Source organism: Onychostruthus taczanowskii, unplaced genomic scaffold (assembly GCF_017590055.1).
Source record: "Onychostruthus taczanowskii isolate IOZ18803 unplaced genomic scaffold, ASM1759005v1 scaffold64, whole genome shotgun sequence".
NCBI classification, from domain to species: domain Eukaryota; kingdom Metazoa; phylum Chordata; class Aves; order Passeriformes; family Passeridae; genus Onychostruthus; species Onychostruthus taczanowskii.
This window is the reverse complement of record NW_024504122.1, coordinates 4,950,709-4,968,597: the sequence shown is the minus strand read 5'-3', so window position 1 is coordinate 4,968,597 and position 17,889 is coordinate 4,950,709. Positions and strand designations below refer to the sequence as shown.

At 50.2% G+C, this 17,889-nt stretch overlaps 1 protein-coding gene across 2 annotated transcripts; it reads left to right on the top strand.

Annotated features, from left to right (window-relative positions):
- The first annotated feature begins 5,736 nt into the window (after positions 1–5,736).
- On the top strand, positions 5,737–13,193 carry LOC121344448. Of its 2 annotated transcripts, none has more exons than XM_041420407.1 (2): positions 5,737–7,957; positions 12,684–13,193. In XM_041420407.1, the coding sequence occupies exon 1, from the start codon at positions 6,557–6,559 to the stop codon at positions 7,505–7,507; it is 951 nt and encodes a 316-aa protein (XP_041276341.1). In that variant the 5' UTR covers positions 5,737–6,556; the 3' UTR covers positions 7,508–7,957; positions 12,684–13,193. The 2 variants fall into 2 exon arrangements, with proteins under 2 accessions (XP_041276341.1, XP_041276343.1); XM_041420409.1 differs by lacking the exon at positions 12,684–13,193 and adding an exon at positions 8,368–9,209.
- Positions 13,194–17,889: the final 4,696 nt, after the last annotated feature.

The following is a 17,889-nucleotide window of genomic DNA, read 5'->3' as shown; positions in this document are numbered from 1 at the left end:
TCTTCCTGTAACCTGTACTGAGGCCTGACACTCAGTACAATGGTGTTTCTTGATATTCAAAGGAACCTGCCATGTCCCAGTTTGTGCTTATTGCATTTTGTTCCAGTACTGGACATCACTGGGAAGAGCTCTCATCTCCTTGCACCCTCCCTGCCTGTGTATTAGTAGGATCCCTCAAAATTCCTCTGCTCCAGCCTCAGCAGACCCTGCTCCTGCAGCCACCCCACAGAGTACAGGTGCTCCAGTCACTCCACCACTATCACGGCACTTTGCTGGACTCACCCCAGCATGTCTGTGCCTTGCCCAGGTAATCACAGCTGGAGCAGCACAGGCTCCCCACTGGCGCTCCCTGCCCAGCTTTGCCTGGTGCCATGAGGACACATCCCTGGCTTCTGCCAAGCTGGTGCCCAGCAGCATCCCAAGGATCCCTGCAGAGCTGCTTTCCAGCTGGTGGCACAACTTATGCTGGTACAATATCCCCCTGGGAATCAGGATCTCTCTACCCTGGCAGTACTTTGGGAGGGTAGCTGGGCTGTGGGGCAGAGCTTACCCCTCCACCTATCCCAGAGCCCCAGTGCCCCAGGGAAACGTTGTTTAGGGTGGCCAGTGTGTCTGGGAATCTTGCTGCATCCCACAAGGATGCTGGCCCTGCTCTGGAGAACTGGCCCACTTAAGTCCACATGCACCTCTCTGTGGGAAGGGAAGTTCTGGGAAGGAAGGCAGGAAGGAAGGAAGGAAGGAAGGTTGGTTCCTCTGGTGAGTTTTTTTCTTCCAGGGCTAATCTGGAGTCATGTCTGTGTCCTGGCGTTCGGGGGGGGGGGCAGGGGAGGTGGTCTGAGCTCCGGGCCCCGGGGGGGGGGGGGGGGGGGGGCAGGGGAGGTGGTCTGTGGATCCCCGTGTGCCCTAATCCTAACTGGGAGACACTGGGGTCTGATGGATGGTGCTTGGCAGTGTGGGCTTATCTCACCTTATCAGGATTTCCCTGACAGCAATGCACTGCAGACAGGGCAGAGTCCACCCCATGGCTGTGATAGGGCTGCCATGTGCCACCCATGACATCACCCCATATGCCACAAAGGTCTCCCCTGTCCTGGGAGCTGTGTTAATGAAGCTGGTTGAGGGCTGGCAGGACTGGCATGCCAAGGCTGGGGAAGGGCTCTGCTTGGGGGTACCCCAGATGTGGGAGAACCAGCTTTCCACCCATAGGGATCCACAGAGCCCTCCTGACATGGGCTCTGCCACCCTGTACTGTGTTCCTGTCCCAGTGCCCCTGGGGCTGCTCTGTGCATGCTTTGTCCCCGCTCATGCCCAGCACCCTGGGGCTGCCCTGTGCCTGGGCTGTGTTGGCAGCCCTGTGGGACCCCACAGGGAGGGATCCACGGGGCAGCACAGGACAGCCTTGGCTGACAAGTGGATGACTGTATGAGAGACAGAAAACCCAGTTTGGGTTTATCTGGAAGATAACAGGGGATAAGGAGGGATGCCTAATGCTCTGGCCTTCACTGCCCAAGCAGCTAGTGGGTTACAGGGCTGGCCCTGCAGCAGATCTCCCCACTGTAATCATGCAGCTACTGCCCTGCTGCCAGCTGCTGGCACAAGGCTGGTGTCTGGCTGGACAGTGAGGACTTGGGGCTGAGCCCTGGGCTACCCAACTCAACAGGCAGCACTGTCAGCCCTGCACCCAGCTCCGCTGACGTGGCTCAAGGCTGTAGACAAGGCCAGTGTGTGGCTAAGCTCCCAAGGACTCAGGCTGAGCCTGCAGTGGGGGAGCACTGAGCTCTGGTGAAAATGCCAGCAGTCATGGTCCATGCAGGGAGTGGGTCCCAGCCTGGGTCAGCAGGAGTGCAGAAATGGGCTGGTGAAGCAATACTTTACCCTCTTCTTCTGCATGCTATGTTCCATTTAGGGCTCCCCAGTATAAGAAAGATCCCATACTGGAGTGAGGCTGGTAAAGGCTGCTGAGCTAGTCAGGACAGGAGCTAGGCTTATTTGGGCTGAAGAAGAGGAGAAATCAGACTTTATTTGCCCTGAACTCTGAGTCATGGCAGGACTAATTTATTCTCCTTTTGCACTCCCCAGGCCAGCATGGGCATTGGGGTGATGCCTCTTATGGAGACATCCTGCAGGCAGCAGCTGGATGACCAGACTGTGTGAGTGACTGCCAGACCTGGAGCCTCATCCATGTCTCAGTGCTGACACACCCCCAGATGTCCCCACGTCCAGCCTTGCCCTTCGTCCCAGCCAGCAGCAGCACTGGCTCCCCATTGTATGTGTACCATGCATGCTGCTGGCCTGCTTGTGTCACCTGGGAACAGGCACTGCTGGGGGAGATGCACAGCTCTGCCTTCTGGAAAAGGAATTGCTGCAGCACTGGATATAAGCCTCTCTGCTTTTTACTGATCCAGGCTGGAACTTACAGCTTTGTGGAAGGAAGCAATAGAGCATCCAGGACATTCATGGTTCTGAACATGAAAGGCAGAACAGGGAAACAACTTCATGAGAGAAAATGTTGTGATAAGGCACAAAATGATGACACAGACACTGCTGCTCTCGAGGGGAACAAAAAAGAAGCACCTTTATTTTCTGACTCCAACATTTATAGTTTTCCAAAGGTGACAGTGGATTGGAGGGTGACAGTGCCACCTCTCCAATGCCACTGGACAGACCAAGGGTCCATCAATTCTCTCCACCTCCATGAAAGAATGCAAAACATAGGTTATTTACAGAACTGTGTGTGAGAAAGTTTGTTGAAAGAATGTAAACATCAGAAGACTTAACAAAGTCTTCTGATGTTTACAAAATCAGGGTGACAAGAAAATGTCTTGTGAAGGTTGGAAGGTTGGAAGTTGGAATGAGCAAAGGAATGGTGCAGTTATCTCACGTCTGAGTTGAGATTATCAATTCAAGTACTTTGCAGATCCAGGGAGACCCTTGAGGGCTCCTGTGGACTCTGGCATGCACCCTCAAGTCCCTCTACCCCATGCTGGTTGGTGGGCACTCCCCCGGCTGGCAGCCAACACAGTCACCACCTGTCTGCCTAGGAAAGCCTGGGTCAAGCCGTGGCCTTATGTGACATCTCTGTCCCATCTGGATCCCATCCTTTGGCAACAAGACTCCACACTAGTGCTACCCTATCACACTTGTGTGACTTGGGACCCTCATCACACAGCAGGCAGAAGTGCCCCAGCCTGCTGAATCAGGCTACTCAGGCTTTCCATCAGCCTGACGGAGATGGGGGCACTGGAATGTGGTGGGAATCAGGCTCTTTTGCTGCTTTCATGGCATTTGCCTGCTCCCTGTGGGGCCAGAGACCAGTGTGGTGGGCTTTACTTGCCTGCACCCAGCAGTCCTGGCTCTAGGGAGAGCATTGGTTCAGGTTGGGGTGGCACTGGTGCCCATGGGTGCACAGTCCACCCTGGGCAAAGACAGCCCATGTGCCTGGCCCCAGACTCTGGGAAGGCTCTGCTGGCTGTCATCACGTAGCATCTGCCCAGACTTCTTCAAGGAAAGAGCCATCCCTCTAGGATATATTGTCTAATTTTATACGGGGAAGGGACTACAGGGGCTGACTTTTCTTCTCTCTTGCCAGATTCTCATTGCAGAAGCAGAGCTGGCTCCATCAGCTATTTTCAGTGTGATGCTGGGCTGTAGGGACGATGGAGGTGGTCAGGCTCTGCACATCTGCGGGTCCTGCAGCTCACAGGAGACATTTCCTGCTCTGGGTCCTCAGCCACAGCTGCAGCCTCCTCAAGGTTTTTTCCAAGAGTCATAGGGCACCCCGAAGGCCCTGGGCAACCTTGTCTAGGTGACCCTGCTTGAGCCAGGGACTAGACAACCTCCACCTTCATCAAGGAGTTGTGCCTTGCTTCCAGCAGTAAATAACCAGCTTTGTCTATAGGAAAATGCAGAAAGCCCCAAGACTTAAGGAACACAAAGAAAACCACCCCAAAACCACCACAAGGCACAGAGGTTCCTTGTAAGAGGATGGTACTTTCCTCCTACTGATGGTAGGAGGAAATTCCTACCATTTTCTGTTTTCCCTTAGCCCCTAGGTATTTCCCCATGCCATTGGTGATCAGTGCACCTGGTTTTACTGCCCTGGTGAGCGTGTCCCTTTAAATGATAGGAACTACCCAGGAGGAAGCAGCTCTGCAAGGAGCAGTACCTGGCTGGTGCATATCACTGCACTCCAGGTGAAGGTCAGGTAAGTGATGAATCAGCAGGAGCTGGGCTTACCAAGAGGAGGAGCAGCAACACAGAGCAGGGACCCCCTTTCCAGCATGCATGGGGCTTGGCAGGAGCTGTGGGCTGGTACACTGGGGAGAGGAAAGTTCATGGGGTTGAGGCATTTCTGGAAAGCCCAGTTGCTTTGCTTTCAATGTGCAAGGAAAACTGTGGGCTGGTATTATCATCTCTTTGGAAATGAGATGAAGGGACCAAAGCAGCTTGACGAGAAAAAAATTCCCACATGCTTCAGATTTCCTTCCCATTGTGTGCAACAGATGTGACTGAGCTCTGCCTGTGACAAATGCTGGGAAGGTTTGGGTGCCTGCAGCAGGAAGCGTGTATGGCACTGGGTGAATCATTTACTGCAAAGTCAGGTGAACAAGCCACAGCACGTGTGTGCTTGTAACTCCCAGGTGGCAGAGCAGGGCCCTGCACACAGCCAGCTCCACCCCGAGCAGCCCACGGGGACTGGCAGGGCCACAGCCTGTGCACCCTGGCCTGCAGCCTCCACACCACATCCGCATCATCGCATGGCTCAGCAAGGGGGTATGAGTGCAGGACAAGTTTAAAAACTTGAGTGTTCCTCCTTGAACTCCCCACATCTCCCAGTAAAGCCAGTTTCCCTGGTTTTGGTAAAGGAAGCAGCTAATTTCAGGTGGCCTTGGGCCCCAGTGAATTTCTCCTTCCCACTGGAGCTGAGTCTGGTGCAGTTGAGTCTGGGCTTGTCCTGGCTCAGTCCAATGAAATTGCTGTCCTAGCTCTCATTTGTGTCCAGCACAGACACGAGGCAAGAATTCCAGCAATTTCTACGGAGGGCAGCCTCAGGAACGTCACACCACAGAGCCCCTGCAGATGCTGGCCAGCAGCATGAGGCCAGCTGTGTCCCAGGCTGTTAAAGGTAGTCAGCAGTAACAAAGAAGGGCAGTTACATAGAGCAGCAATTCATGGAGTGAGTCCTGGAGACATGGCATGCTGCTGACACAAGGGATTCTGCAAAGGAAATTGGGACTTGGGAGCTTCCTTGTCCCTGGCCAAAGATGGTAGCCTGGGCCTGTGCTGCTGCTGTCACGACCCACTGGTCAGGGGAATGATGTTCAGCATAAATTCTCACCAGGCTGAACAAAGCTGCTGGATACATGTCAGGAACTCCTATGTTTCACTGTACAGTCACCCTAACTCTGGCAACCAGCCCACTGCTTAGACTCAAAAGGTGTTGGCCAACAAGCCTGTAAATTCTTATAACACACTTCCACAGGGTGCTGCCCAACAAGCCACAACACATTTCCATAAACTTCCCACTTGCACAACGAAGTTCACTACAGAGTATGGGGTGGAATATGGTAAGTGTGCTTTGCTCAGGAGAGGAATAAACACAGAAGAGGGAGAAAGAGAACAAGATTATAATCAGTATGTAGATCCCATCTTGGTCTTGCTGCATGGGTGGTCCAGGGCTGGGGTTGTGAGACAAAGAAAGTGAAAAAGAAAGGGAGGGAAAAGAGAATGAGTAGGCCCAATCCACTTTATTTTCCAGTTGACCAGGTACAAGCTTTTTTGTAAACTTGACTCTTTGTGCTGTTTTGTTCATGCATGCACAGCCAGCCATTTCAGCTCTCCTTCAGGAAGTGCGCTGGAGGAGGGAACTGAGCATAAAACTCAGGGAGGAGCAGGAAACTGGCTAAGAATGCACTGCCCAACCTCCATGGGACTCTCTCCTACAGTCATATCTTGCCTGTTGTAAATCAGAATGACTGAGACAAAACATGCCTATGTCTAGTCCAGTACAGCCATCAGGAATGGTGACTCTGCAGAAGCACCAAAGTTCTGTGAGCAGCACGAGCCCATGGAGCCCAACAGGCTGGGGAATGGATCTGGTCTAGTAAACCACTAAGTTAATTAGCAAATCCAGATGCTCTTCCAGAAATCTGCCCCTGGAGCATCCCTGAAGAAAGGGCAGCACTGGTCAGGAGGCTGCATGCTTTTGTTTTGGATACTCATAGCACCTACAACTTTGCTTTAATTTATCTTTGTGTCCTTGTCAGTCATTTTGGAGTGCCAGAACAGTATCACAGGCTCTCAAGCTTCAGGACTGCCTCTACCATGTGGCCACGCCACATGCACAGTTACCTCATGATGCATTCTTGAGGCTGATAGTCACCTTGCCTGTGCCCTGTGGCCAGAGATTCTCCAGGAAAGGAAAAGGGCAGATCTTCATAAATTTCTTTTGGATTCACCTCATGGTCAAAGCAGAACTGGACGTTTTTATTGGAAAGCACAAATAAAAACACAGGAGGAACCCCTCAAGCCTTGCCATGCACATCCACCTGCAAAGATGTACTTCGGGGTTATGCAGGGACATGGACTTCCTGAGTTCTGTTGCAGGAACACTGGAGAAGCTGCGAGCAGATTTGATTCCACTCACATTCCGGTTAGGGATGATGTCACCTCTCAGGTCCTGAGGCACAAATCACAGTTCTGGCAGAGAGCACTCCACCTTCATTGCAGGCATGTCCTGGCAGCAAGTGGTGACTCCTTTTGGGCAGAGCATCCCTCCAGAGGCCTTACCAAGTTGGCCAAATTCTGCACAGGGCAGAAACCCCCAGGTGATCTCATGTATACAGATTCTCGGAGCTGGAGTTCACTTGCCAACCTGGCACAGGGAGGAGAGGCAGAGGGATGGAAGCCACAGCTGGACTCCCGGCCCTGCCACAGCAGGGATTCCCTCGCCAGAAGCGGCTCCAAGGCCCGCAGTGCTCAGCGCTGCGGGAGAAGCGAAAAGCCCCCGGGCAGCTGTGCCAGACTGTCCGGGGGACAGCACTCTGTCCCCGCCGGGACAAGGCCGCTCCTGACCACGAACGGGCCCAGCGGCTCCCGCCGCCTCCGGCCGAGCCTCGAGCCGCGCTGCAGCGCTCCCTGCGGGCCCGGAGGCCCCTGCAGCCGAGGAGCGGGCGGGGAGCGCGGCCTGCGGGCAGAGCCGCTCCCTGGGCCCGCGGGCTGCGGACAGAGCCGGCCCCCTGGGCCCGCGGACAGAGCCGGCTCCCTGGGCCCGCAGGCTGCGGGCAGAGCGGGCTCCCTGGGCCCGCGGGCAGAGCCGGCTCCCTGGGCCCGCGGGCTGCGGGGGCTCCTGGCGGCAGGGACCGTCCGCTGGGTCCGGGTCGCTGTGGTCGCTGTGTGCGACCAGCAGCTCTGCATTCTGCCAGGGAATGGCACCCAGCCATGCTGTCGCATCAGAGCTGAAGGCCCTGCTTTGAGCAAAGGCCTCCAGAGCTCCCTTCCGAGCTAATCCGCTTACTTTGTAAAGAAGCGCAAACACAGACCCTACCTGGTGGATTGTCAGAGTTGCAGAGAGTTGAGCAAATCTGTGCCTGTGTGCACCCTAATCTCTGCCAGCTGGACAGTTTTTCTTTCCACACGGGTTTCTCACTGCTTTGAACCTTCCGGCAATACACTTCCTGCTTGTCCTTTGTTCTCCAATTGCCACACAAAGTGCCTTGTCCTGCTGCATGTCTTCCACCGGCCCAGCAGTTGGAAAAGCTGGATGGTCTGTGGAAGGAGGCCGTGAGGGGACTCCACAGCCTGCCCCCAGCAGGCTGGGGACAATGGACAGACTGTCTGCACTTTGCCAGAACTGCTCAGGATGAGGTGGAGTGAAGACATCTGCTCTGTGCACCTAGGAGACTCCTACAAGGTATCCTCCAAACAGACCAAAACAAACCTCTTCTCCCACACAAAGGTATGGAGTACAATGAGAAATCTGGAGGGTGGGCTGGGTTTGTCATTGGTTACCTTCCAGCACGCCAACCTCTGTCCTCCTCTCACTTTCTTATGGGGCGTTTCTTTCACCTGGTATCAGCTGTGGGCAGGGCTGTGGTCACCCATTTGGTTTTATTGAAGTCTATTGCAAGTTTTCTTATTAAACCTGTGCTATCTCTGCTGCTCTGTGCTATCACAGAACAAGGTAGGTGGCAAGGGAGCTTCAGAGGTCTCCAGAGCAGCCTCCCCCTCCAGATTCCATTAGGAGTGGTTGCTCAGGTTCTCCTCTAGCTGAGCTTCTAGTGTCTCCAGGGATGGAGATCCCACAGACTCTCTGGGCCCTGTTCCAGCACGTGAGCCATCTCATGGTAGTTTTTTTCTCTTGTGTAGCCAGCTGGAATTCCCTGTGTTCTACTGTGAGCCCATCAACACTTGTCCTATCATCATGCACCTCTAAGGACCCAGCACTGTCCCTTTAGCATCTTCTCATGAGGTGCGTGCTTCTGAAGGCAGCAACTGGCATCCTCAAAGCCTTTGATACTCCAGAATGAACAAACCTCATCCCCCCTCTCCTCATGCATCCCTTACTTCCAGCCCCAGCAATCCTGCCGGCCTGCACTTGATTTACTGTTGTGTGTCAGTGACGTTCTTGATGTATTTACCTGGAGTCCAGCCTGGACACAGCACCACAGATGCTTCCTCAGGATGGAGCAGGGTTTGTGGGGCTCCACATTCACTTTGCCTCCTGTCTCTGCTTGTACTCTACAAGCAAGTAGTAGAGTGGTTTTGGATAATAAAATGCAAGTTGTTGTTCCAGATGCTTAAGACCTTCCCATTGCCTGTATCCCATCATCCCATTGCCTGTAGCTATTTTTTTTTCCAAATGAGGATGCTATTTGGGATCTATAGACATTTCCTGAGAGTCAAGTGGGGTCCAGATGCTTCTTGTGAGCACTGAAGTAGTGCAAGCACTCATCTCAGCTGAGCTGCCCAGGCTGAACTGCTGTCAGAGCCTGGTGAGCACTGACTGCTTTGTGGTGCATTCCAGAGCTCTTAATTTTGGTGAGAAGGATGTCCTTTACAGAGCAGAGGGACATTCTGGCTTCCTGCCCCAAGAAGGCAGAGCAGTGTCTGCTCTCATTGCTTGTTTACATTTTTATTTCGTTAATCAGAAGCTTCTTCTTTTGTACCAAAACTTTTGTGTTTGTCACAAGAGAACTTATTGGGGTGCTATTTTTCCAACAAACATCACTATTAGGCTTCAGTGGGATAAAGAGTGTTGCTTTTTCTGATCACTGCTCAGCTAGGTCACTGATCATTGGAGCTTTTCAGTTGTGTCATTTTTAGGAGTAAAATCTGGCTGCAGGAAGGCTCAGAACAGCTGTATGAGGGGGTGTTCCCTCTAAAAACCCCAGAGGAGACTACTGCTGTTGGTGTTGCATTTCTGCAGCCCTCCAGGAATCACTGTGTGCATAGTGGACGAATGAAAAAAATCTCTGGGAATCTTTGAATGAAGGGTAACTAAACCAAGAACCGGCAAAGCTGACATTGTTGCAAATTGGGAGAGGAAGGGATGAGATACCAGGACCGCCATCAAGGGACTGTCATTAGGCACCAAAGTTAGTGTTGACTTGAGACACTTTGTTTGCTGTGGCAAGACTTGTCACAAGTTAAAAGCCAGCTTCTCTGAAGCTCTGGGCTCCCACTGGAACCCAGAGCGGTCTAGAACCCAAAAGGGAGGAGTAGCAGCAGCAGCCAGTGCACGTGTCTGCGGGGAGCTGGCGCAGAGGGAGGCACCCCCAGCTGGCCCAGAACAGAGGTGGAGCAGGGAGCTCTGTGGGGCAGAAAGGGAAAAGAAGGAAATGCTCTGGAAGCTGAGGATTGTGCAGAAAAGCCACTCTATGAAAAGCCATTGTCGCTAAAGGAGACAGAGGAGTCCTGCAACTTTATTTGAGTAAAGGGAGAGAGTCCACTGGGACATACCCCTGTGCAGTTTCTTGGTTTTGGAGGATGCTGCCTCCTTTTATCCTAAACTCTTGGCCGCATGTTACCCTCTTCCCTTCCCCACTGGCTGAGGAACTAGGAAGGTACAGCCTTCCTGAACCACCTACCACACATTCCCCCTTGAATATGTATTGACATTTTCCCCCAAAGTTTGGAAGTTCATACTGTCTGGGTTCTGCAGTAGACTTGTGTGGATGCATTTCTCCTATGATCCTGAAGTTCAAACTGTCTGGGTCAAATTGTCTGGGTTCTGCAACAGACTTGTAGCTTGATGTAGAGACATTAACACCTATTTCTCCTAAAGATCCTCACCCATCAAGTCATTTGTAAAGACATTAGTGCCCATATTTCCTGTCAGGATCGATCCCCAGCCTCCCTTTGGCAGGTTAGAGGTCTCCTAGAGCCTCCTTCACACCTGTGATGCCATCTCTGCAGCACAATCCTGGCCTCCAGCATCCACCAGCAGATGCTGCCCCTCAGGGAAAAAGGACTGCAGACCTGGGACACCCAGGGCGCTCTGTGCCATGTCTCATCCCACTACAACTCATCCCCCTTCCCCACCTGCAGCTGGACCAGTCCCCAGTATCCCCAGGAGCATGTCCTGGGTTCAGCAGTGTGGCCCTGTGCTGCTGAGCAGGAGCAGAGCCGGGGGTTCTGACACAGTGTCTCTGATTAGGAAGGTCCTGACACAGTCACATCCCTGCCTGAAGAGTGCTGGGTGTCCCCTGCACTGGCATTCTCCCAGATGCAGCTCCAGCTGGGCCAGGAGAGCCCTGGCAGCACCATGGGACAGCTCTCCTCATGGACACTGCAGAGACTATTCCCTGACCATGTACCAGGGCACACAGCAGGGACTGGGTCACGTGCTGGCCCTGCTCTTGATCAGCCTGAGGCACAAATATGCCTGCCTGGGGGTCGCCCCTGAACCAGTGGCAGCTGTCTGCCTGCTGGAAGGCCATGGATACACAGGGCTGCCACCGAACCCTCAGCACCACTGTCCTGCCCACCAAGCCCCCAGGAGAGCCCAAGCTCGCTTATAGCCACCTCCAGTTCTGTCCCTGCCAAGGAAATTGTGCCAGAGAACCCACCAGCACTGGATGTGACTGTTTGCTTGGAAGCCAGAGTGTCCCTTTGCCCCAGATCCAGTGTACCATGTGCTGAGCCTGCCTTGGAGATGGGCCACCTGCCCTTTGGTCAGAGAGCTGGTGCCACCTCTTCCATCTTGCTCTTCCGTCTTGCCCTGCCTTTTCGACACAAGCAGGACTCCAAAGGTGGCTAGTTCAGGTATAAAGAACAAGGGATATTCAAGAAACTAATTAGCATTGCTGTCAGGGGTGGAAAATCTACCTTAAAAACAGCCCCGGCTTCCTATTGTGTCCCAGAGGGGCACTGGGATGGCCAGAGGCTCAGGGCTCCTTCTGTACTGCTGGCAGGTGTTTCTCCTCTGCAGATAATGCCCAGAGCCCCAGGGTAAGGATTGGTGGGGACAGAAGCAACATCAGGGGGTTTGGGGACTAATCAAAAGGCCTGTGGTCTGAAAGGGCTTTGGGAGTACAGACAAGTCCAGGATTGAGCAGAATATTCCTTTGCCATCCTGCATCCGAGATGCCAGGAGGCCCCTTGTGAGGGACTGAACTGTGAAGGGATGATGACTCAAAACATGCTCCCATTTGTGGAGGTGCCAGGGTGCTTTGTTAAAATGGAGGAGGAGAGCTTTTGGATGTGTAATGGCCAGTGTGACCTGTCTTGAGGCCTTTGTGTGATGAGATCTTCCTACTCTTGTCAGGAGATTACTGTAGATAACCACCAAAACCACTACATACCTACTTGCCTGTACTGTGAGAAACAACAGCTCACTTTTTAAAATTTTAAAGATTTATTAAACCTTAGCAAAAAAATACAACAAAAAGACTAAATACGGAAAAATTACAGTACTGGGAGCTCCGCCATGACTACCAGCCACGTGGCTCATCTTCAGAATGGATGTTCTGCCTTTTATATCTCTAGCTTCTCCTAGAGCCTCGTCAGTCGACTCCTTCCTTGAGGTCCACTGGTGGAGATCACTTTCTTGCATTTTGATTGGAGGTCAGGTGTTACCATAGTAACAAGCCAACCTTCCCAAATGTCTGGCCATCCCGTGATAACAATACTGGGGGAACACACTGCAGTAACATAACTGTGCATCTATAAAATTTCTCTTAACATACCTGTAATGTTCACCCCTTAATTGTGAGAACCAACTATCTTATTATTCATCCATAACACTGTGTAATCATATTTTTTTTACAATAAACCCTGCTTGTGTATATTTACACAAACACCAGTCATTCAGTGTCATTTCACTCTAACTTGCTCCAAAGAATTTAGCAACGAGAACGTGGGTTACCATTGGCTTTGGTTGTAACAGCCCTGGTCCAAAGACAGCTCTTGCTGAATAAATAAATCTATAATGGAGAAGAGACCTCTCAGGCATTTCCTCCCAGCACCTTACTAGTGGGGCCAAGGGGTAAAATTACAAGTCAGCAGGAGATAAAAAGATGGAGAAAAGAAAGAAGAGGGAAATGAGATTAGAGTTAAAAAAATTGGAAGCTTCTGGGGGTGAGAATGATCAAAGGACAGACCTTTACAATTGCTACTTGAAAAATTATTGTTATTGTTATTATTATATTTTATTTCTCCACTTTTCCTTTCACTAACTGCAGTCTGTGCTTTCCAAGAGGACACACAATGGTGTGGTACCTGCTCCCATCATTTTGGTTCACAGCCTGAAGAGACAACTGTATTTGCAGCCTGAGGCAGAAGCAAAAGAAACAGCACAGTTGGTCCATTTGGAAAGGGAGAAAGAGATTTCCTGAACTTCCAGTGGTAATGGGCTCACAGTGGGAAGAGATGGGATGGAGTTAAGCTGTGGGCTGTGGGACATGCCTGCAGAAGCACATGGCAGCACAAAGAAGCACGTGGCAGCACATAGAGGCTTTTCTCTGCCTCACCTTAGGAGGAGGAGGTGCCACATGGCAGAGTCCTGCAGAGAGGAGCCTGCCAGAAGCCGACAGGTGAACAGCACATGATCACCCCATGGAAGGACATTTAGAAAGTGTATTGCTAACGTGGCAACATGGGATAGGTCACATAGTGAGAATTACCATGTAAGGAAACACTGTGCCTTGAAATCGTGTCTAAAACCAGCTCATTTCTTTGAATAAATTAATCAGATTCCCTGCTGGGCTGGGTGTGTGTCATGGTCATTACAGCTCACTGCCAATCTGGTAGCACAAATGGCTTCTGGAAAGACAGCTTTGTTTATTTTCAAATATACCCTTGAGGGTGTGCTGCTGGCACACATTTATTATGTTCTGGAAGTGTAACAAAGGCATGTCCTGAACACCAGAGTGCTGGACATGGCCAGTTGCTGTGTTATGACTGTGGCAGAGGTTCCCAGGGGTGGGAACTGTGTAAATTTTCTGCCTCTAGACAGTTGTAGTGGTTATTTTCACTTTGATGTGTGAAATTCTTTCTGTTGATGCAAGTGAAGTTTGTGAAGATTGTGTCATGAATATTTATATTAATGCTAATTACCTTAGCTAAGAGCTGAGAACAGTTCCATCTCTTTCTAACAGAAGTCTTTCTTTGGAATCTGAGATGTCTCTGAAGCTTTTCTTTTCTGCTAGACTGGGGAAGACAGTCCTGGACAAGATCTTTGGACACAGTTGTTTGTCTACCTGGGTGAAGCTTTAGTCAAGATGTTCTTCACCTTTGCATTTCTGAACATGTAGATGAAAGGGTTTAGCAGTGGTGTTACAGTTGTGTTTAAGATGGTGACTGTTTTGGTCAGTTCCAATGAAGCTTTGATGGATGGCTTGACATGGAGGAAGATGGTGGAGCAGTACCAAATAATTACTATAATGAGATGGGAAGAACAAGTGGAGGAGGATCTTCACTGGCCTTGAGCACAGGGGATGATGTACAGTGGAGATGATAGAAATAAAGGAGTTCAGGGTAAGGACACAGGAGCCGAGGATGACAATGTCTTAGGTTGCCAATGCAAGATGTGTCTGGGGTGTGTATTCTATTGCCGTCTGTTACAGGTGAGGCAGTTATCTTCTGTTAATTGGGCCACCTGTTAAAGCCAGGTGGGGGTGTTTCCTTTATCTCTTCCATGACCAAGCCTCCCTCCAGGAGATCTCTGCTGTTCATGGCCACTGAGTGTCCCTGCATGGCTGATCAAATTCCATCATCCCACTGGGAGATGCTCCACCCAGGGCAGGAGCCAAGCATTCCTACCTGGATACAATCTGAGCCTGGAACAGCACAGCAGCCTTTGCCCACTGCATTCCCAGAGGAGCAGCTTTCTCCTGCCCTGCATTCCCAGAGGAAGAGCAGGCCCATCTCCAGCAGCCCTGGAGCTCCAGGGGGAAACTCCAGCCTTGTGCAGGATCCCTGCTCCAGCAGAACCACAGCTGGCACTGCAGGAGGGCTGAGCCCCCATGGGATGGGACTGTGCCACCACCCTGACACACAGGGGGTCACGGCCTCTACTGACTCTGGCAGTGGTTTGGGTTGTTTGTTCATTTTTACTATTGCATTTGTATTTTTAATTTTCCTAGTAAAAAATTGTTATTCCTATTCCCATATCTTTGCCTGGGAGCCCCTTAATTTCAAAACTATAACAATTCAGAGGGCAGGGATTTACGTTTTCCATTTCAGGGGAGGCTCCTGCCTTCCTTAAGCGGACACCTGTCTTTTCAAACCAAGACAATATTACATAGGGTGGTGGAGTTGATGGTAAATAATCATGAGCATAACAGTGCAGAGGTTGCCCGTGACTCAGGACATACATAGAGAGGAAGAAGACAAACAGAAATACTTGCAGGTGTTGAGAATCAGAGAATCCAACCAGGATAAACTCCTGTACTTGGGTTGACTTCTGTTGCACATCCAGCTTGAAACAGCGAACCTCAGACTTCAAGGGCTGGGCATGCAGAAAGCAGAGGCAACTGTGCAGAAACCTGACTCACTCTCCCTTGGTCTCGAGGGGAACAGGGCCAGCTTATATTCAGAGCATAAATGTCACAGAGGCTGATGCCTGCTCCAGCCCATCATGGCTTTGGCACTTTCATGAGATAGGACAGTGATGTCTTCTTCATTGGAGCTGGTCATAGGCAAGGGAGAAAAACGGGCACTTGCAGGCTGCAGCTGGTTCCCCAACAAACCCTTTCCTGCTGCTGGCTTATGAATCATGTCTCAGCCTGGATCTCTGCTCACCAATTATGAAGAGACATCACAAACTGTGTCAGATGGAGAAACTTGTGATGGAGATAAATCATCTCTTGATGCCTGTAATGAGCTGGGCAGAACCTGAGCAAGTTCAACATCTGCTCTCTAACATACCAGGATAAAGAAATTAAGAGAGAAAAAATTCTCTGTACTTAACAATGACTGTTCTCCCCCAGCCTTTCCTTAAGATAGCCTAAAGTTGAAAGGGATTTAATTTAAGGTTTTGAAGATACACTCCAATGCAGAAGACAGGAAAAAACCCCAGAAATTAGAAAAAAACCAAAATTTAATCAGTTCAATTTTCAGTGCAGGTTGTAAAAGCTTTGCCAAAAAACCATTTTTTTTTCATGGCTGCAAAATTTCTCCCATCATCCATCAGTTTGTGTGCCCATTCTTTACATCTGCACACACCAACCCCTCCATTCCTCTCCTCTCCCTGCTTTTTAAACTGTAATCTATTGGCCTGTTTTTAATCTATTGACTGTAAGGTCTGGGACTGTGCTGTAAACTTCATCCTTATTACTGGTCTCCTTTGGTGCTGGGTCAGTGCCCTCCGTGTGCCCGCCACCTTCTGCTAACCAGAGGGACCCTCCAGCTCAAGGGTGGCAGAAAGGGTCACCCTCTGGGGTGGTACTGGCACCTGTCCCTGTCTGCCTCCATTCCATCATCCAGAAGTCTGTGCCTCTGATTTTCTGTTCTAACCTGCCTGCAGAGACACCTTGGTATCCCGGAACAGCTTTATCACCATCAGCTCTCAGCAGATGTTAAAGCATTCTTACACCACCTCATCCTCTACATGGTGTGTGATTCACCCACAAGAGTTCCAGAAGCTGTGGTGTGCTCGTTCTTGCCTGAAACTCTCCACAGAGCCAGAGCCCAGATAGTAGGTGAGGCTGTCCTCTGGGAAGGGCTCCAGGAATCATGGCTTTAATGAGCACAAGAGGAAACTGTTTAATTTCTTTGTCAGTTTAAGCCTGAGAAGTTAAATTGTTCTGCATCAAATGAGCGTGATCCATCTCTGCCTCCACTGGGGAAGCCGGCACTGTCCCACGTGGGGTAGCACAAGAGTCTCTGAGGCAGAGTGGTTTCTGGGCAGCCTGGAGCCGGTTGTTTTCCTGTCCAGGCAACAAGGACTGAGCTGTATCTGGTGAGATCTGCTCTGTCAGCGACCCCTGCCAGAGCATAACAGAATGCAGCCTGGGAAGGTCCCGTGAGGGCTTTAGGTCTGTCCAGTGCCTTTCCTGTAAGCTCACCTGCAGGCAAGGTGTCCTGGCTCTGGCCAGGACAGGGGCCATTTTTGCAGTAGCCAGAGCAGACGTACCCAGGACTGATGTTATTTTACACCACCTCGTGTCATTGCTGGGTGCAGGGGAAAGGCACTGTCTTCTGAGAAGGGCTTGCTTCCAGTTGAGAAAACATCTGTTGTATCTATTAGTGGGGGGTTTTCCCATGTGAATAATTTAATTTCTTATACCTTTTGTTATTAGCAATGTTGCTGCTACTGTTCATTTTCTTATCTCCTTGCTGTTTTCAGTGTATTGTTCTTATCTCAACCTGGTATCTTTACCTTTTGTACCTCCAGTTGGAGAGGGGAGGGGCACATGGTTTTAGTGGGAGTACTGGCTTGGAGAATATAATTTCTAAACCACGACACAGCATCAGAGGAAATCAAAATGTACCAAAAGCCATGCCATGTTTAAAAAAAACACCAAAATGTAATGTTTTCATCCAACCCTAAAGTACGTGTAAATGGCCTGACACAGGTGGATGTGCAATCAAGTGTAGCTATATTTTATTAAAAATCCTTTCCTAGGATTTTTCCCCTCCTGAGGAGCTGGGAGCCTCAGGAAAGAAATGTAAACAATAACTATCTGCTGCTGTGGAATGCAACAGGTGCATTTTCAATTGGTCCATGTGGATTGTTTTTAATTAATAACCAATCACAGCCACTTGTGCCGAGGTTGTGAGCAGTCACAGGATTTTTGTTATGCATTCTATTCCATTCTTATTCTTTGTAACCTTCTGATCTTTCTTTTCTCTCTGTTCTTTTAGTATAGTTTTAATGTAGTATTTTAGTATAATATATAACATAATAAATCAGCCTTCTGAGAAAAATAGAATCAACCTTGTGTCTCCAAACACAGAGAGTTCACCACAACAATCAAGAGTCAAACAAAACAGGGATACATGAACATAGGAGAATGGACAGGCAGATGAGTTCAATTACAGATAAGAATCAGTAGAGGAAATCTGGCCAGGAATTAAGACAGGTAGGAAAAGAGGAAAAGTGACTGATGAATCATTAAGAGAGACCCCCAGGTCTTTGTGATGGTGTCATTGAGGGCAGCAGAGGAGGACTGTGCTGGCTGAAGCCACAGCATGCACAACAGATATTTGGATTTCTCAGTGTGGAAATGGCTTTTCAGAATCATGGGCAACACTTGCAAGTTGTGCATCCATTGTGGAAAATAACTTTAGGGGATAAAGTAAAATTATTTAATTAAATCTAAATAATTTTTTTTTTATTTTAACTGGCACAGGCATTCTTTTAACTTTAAGCAAGCATCTTGTCCTTTAAGTAAGTGGTCTTTTTTATCATCTATCAGCAGTCCTGGCTCACCAGAGGGTTGGCAA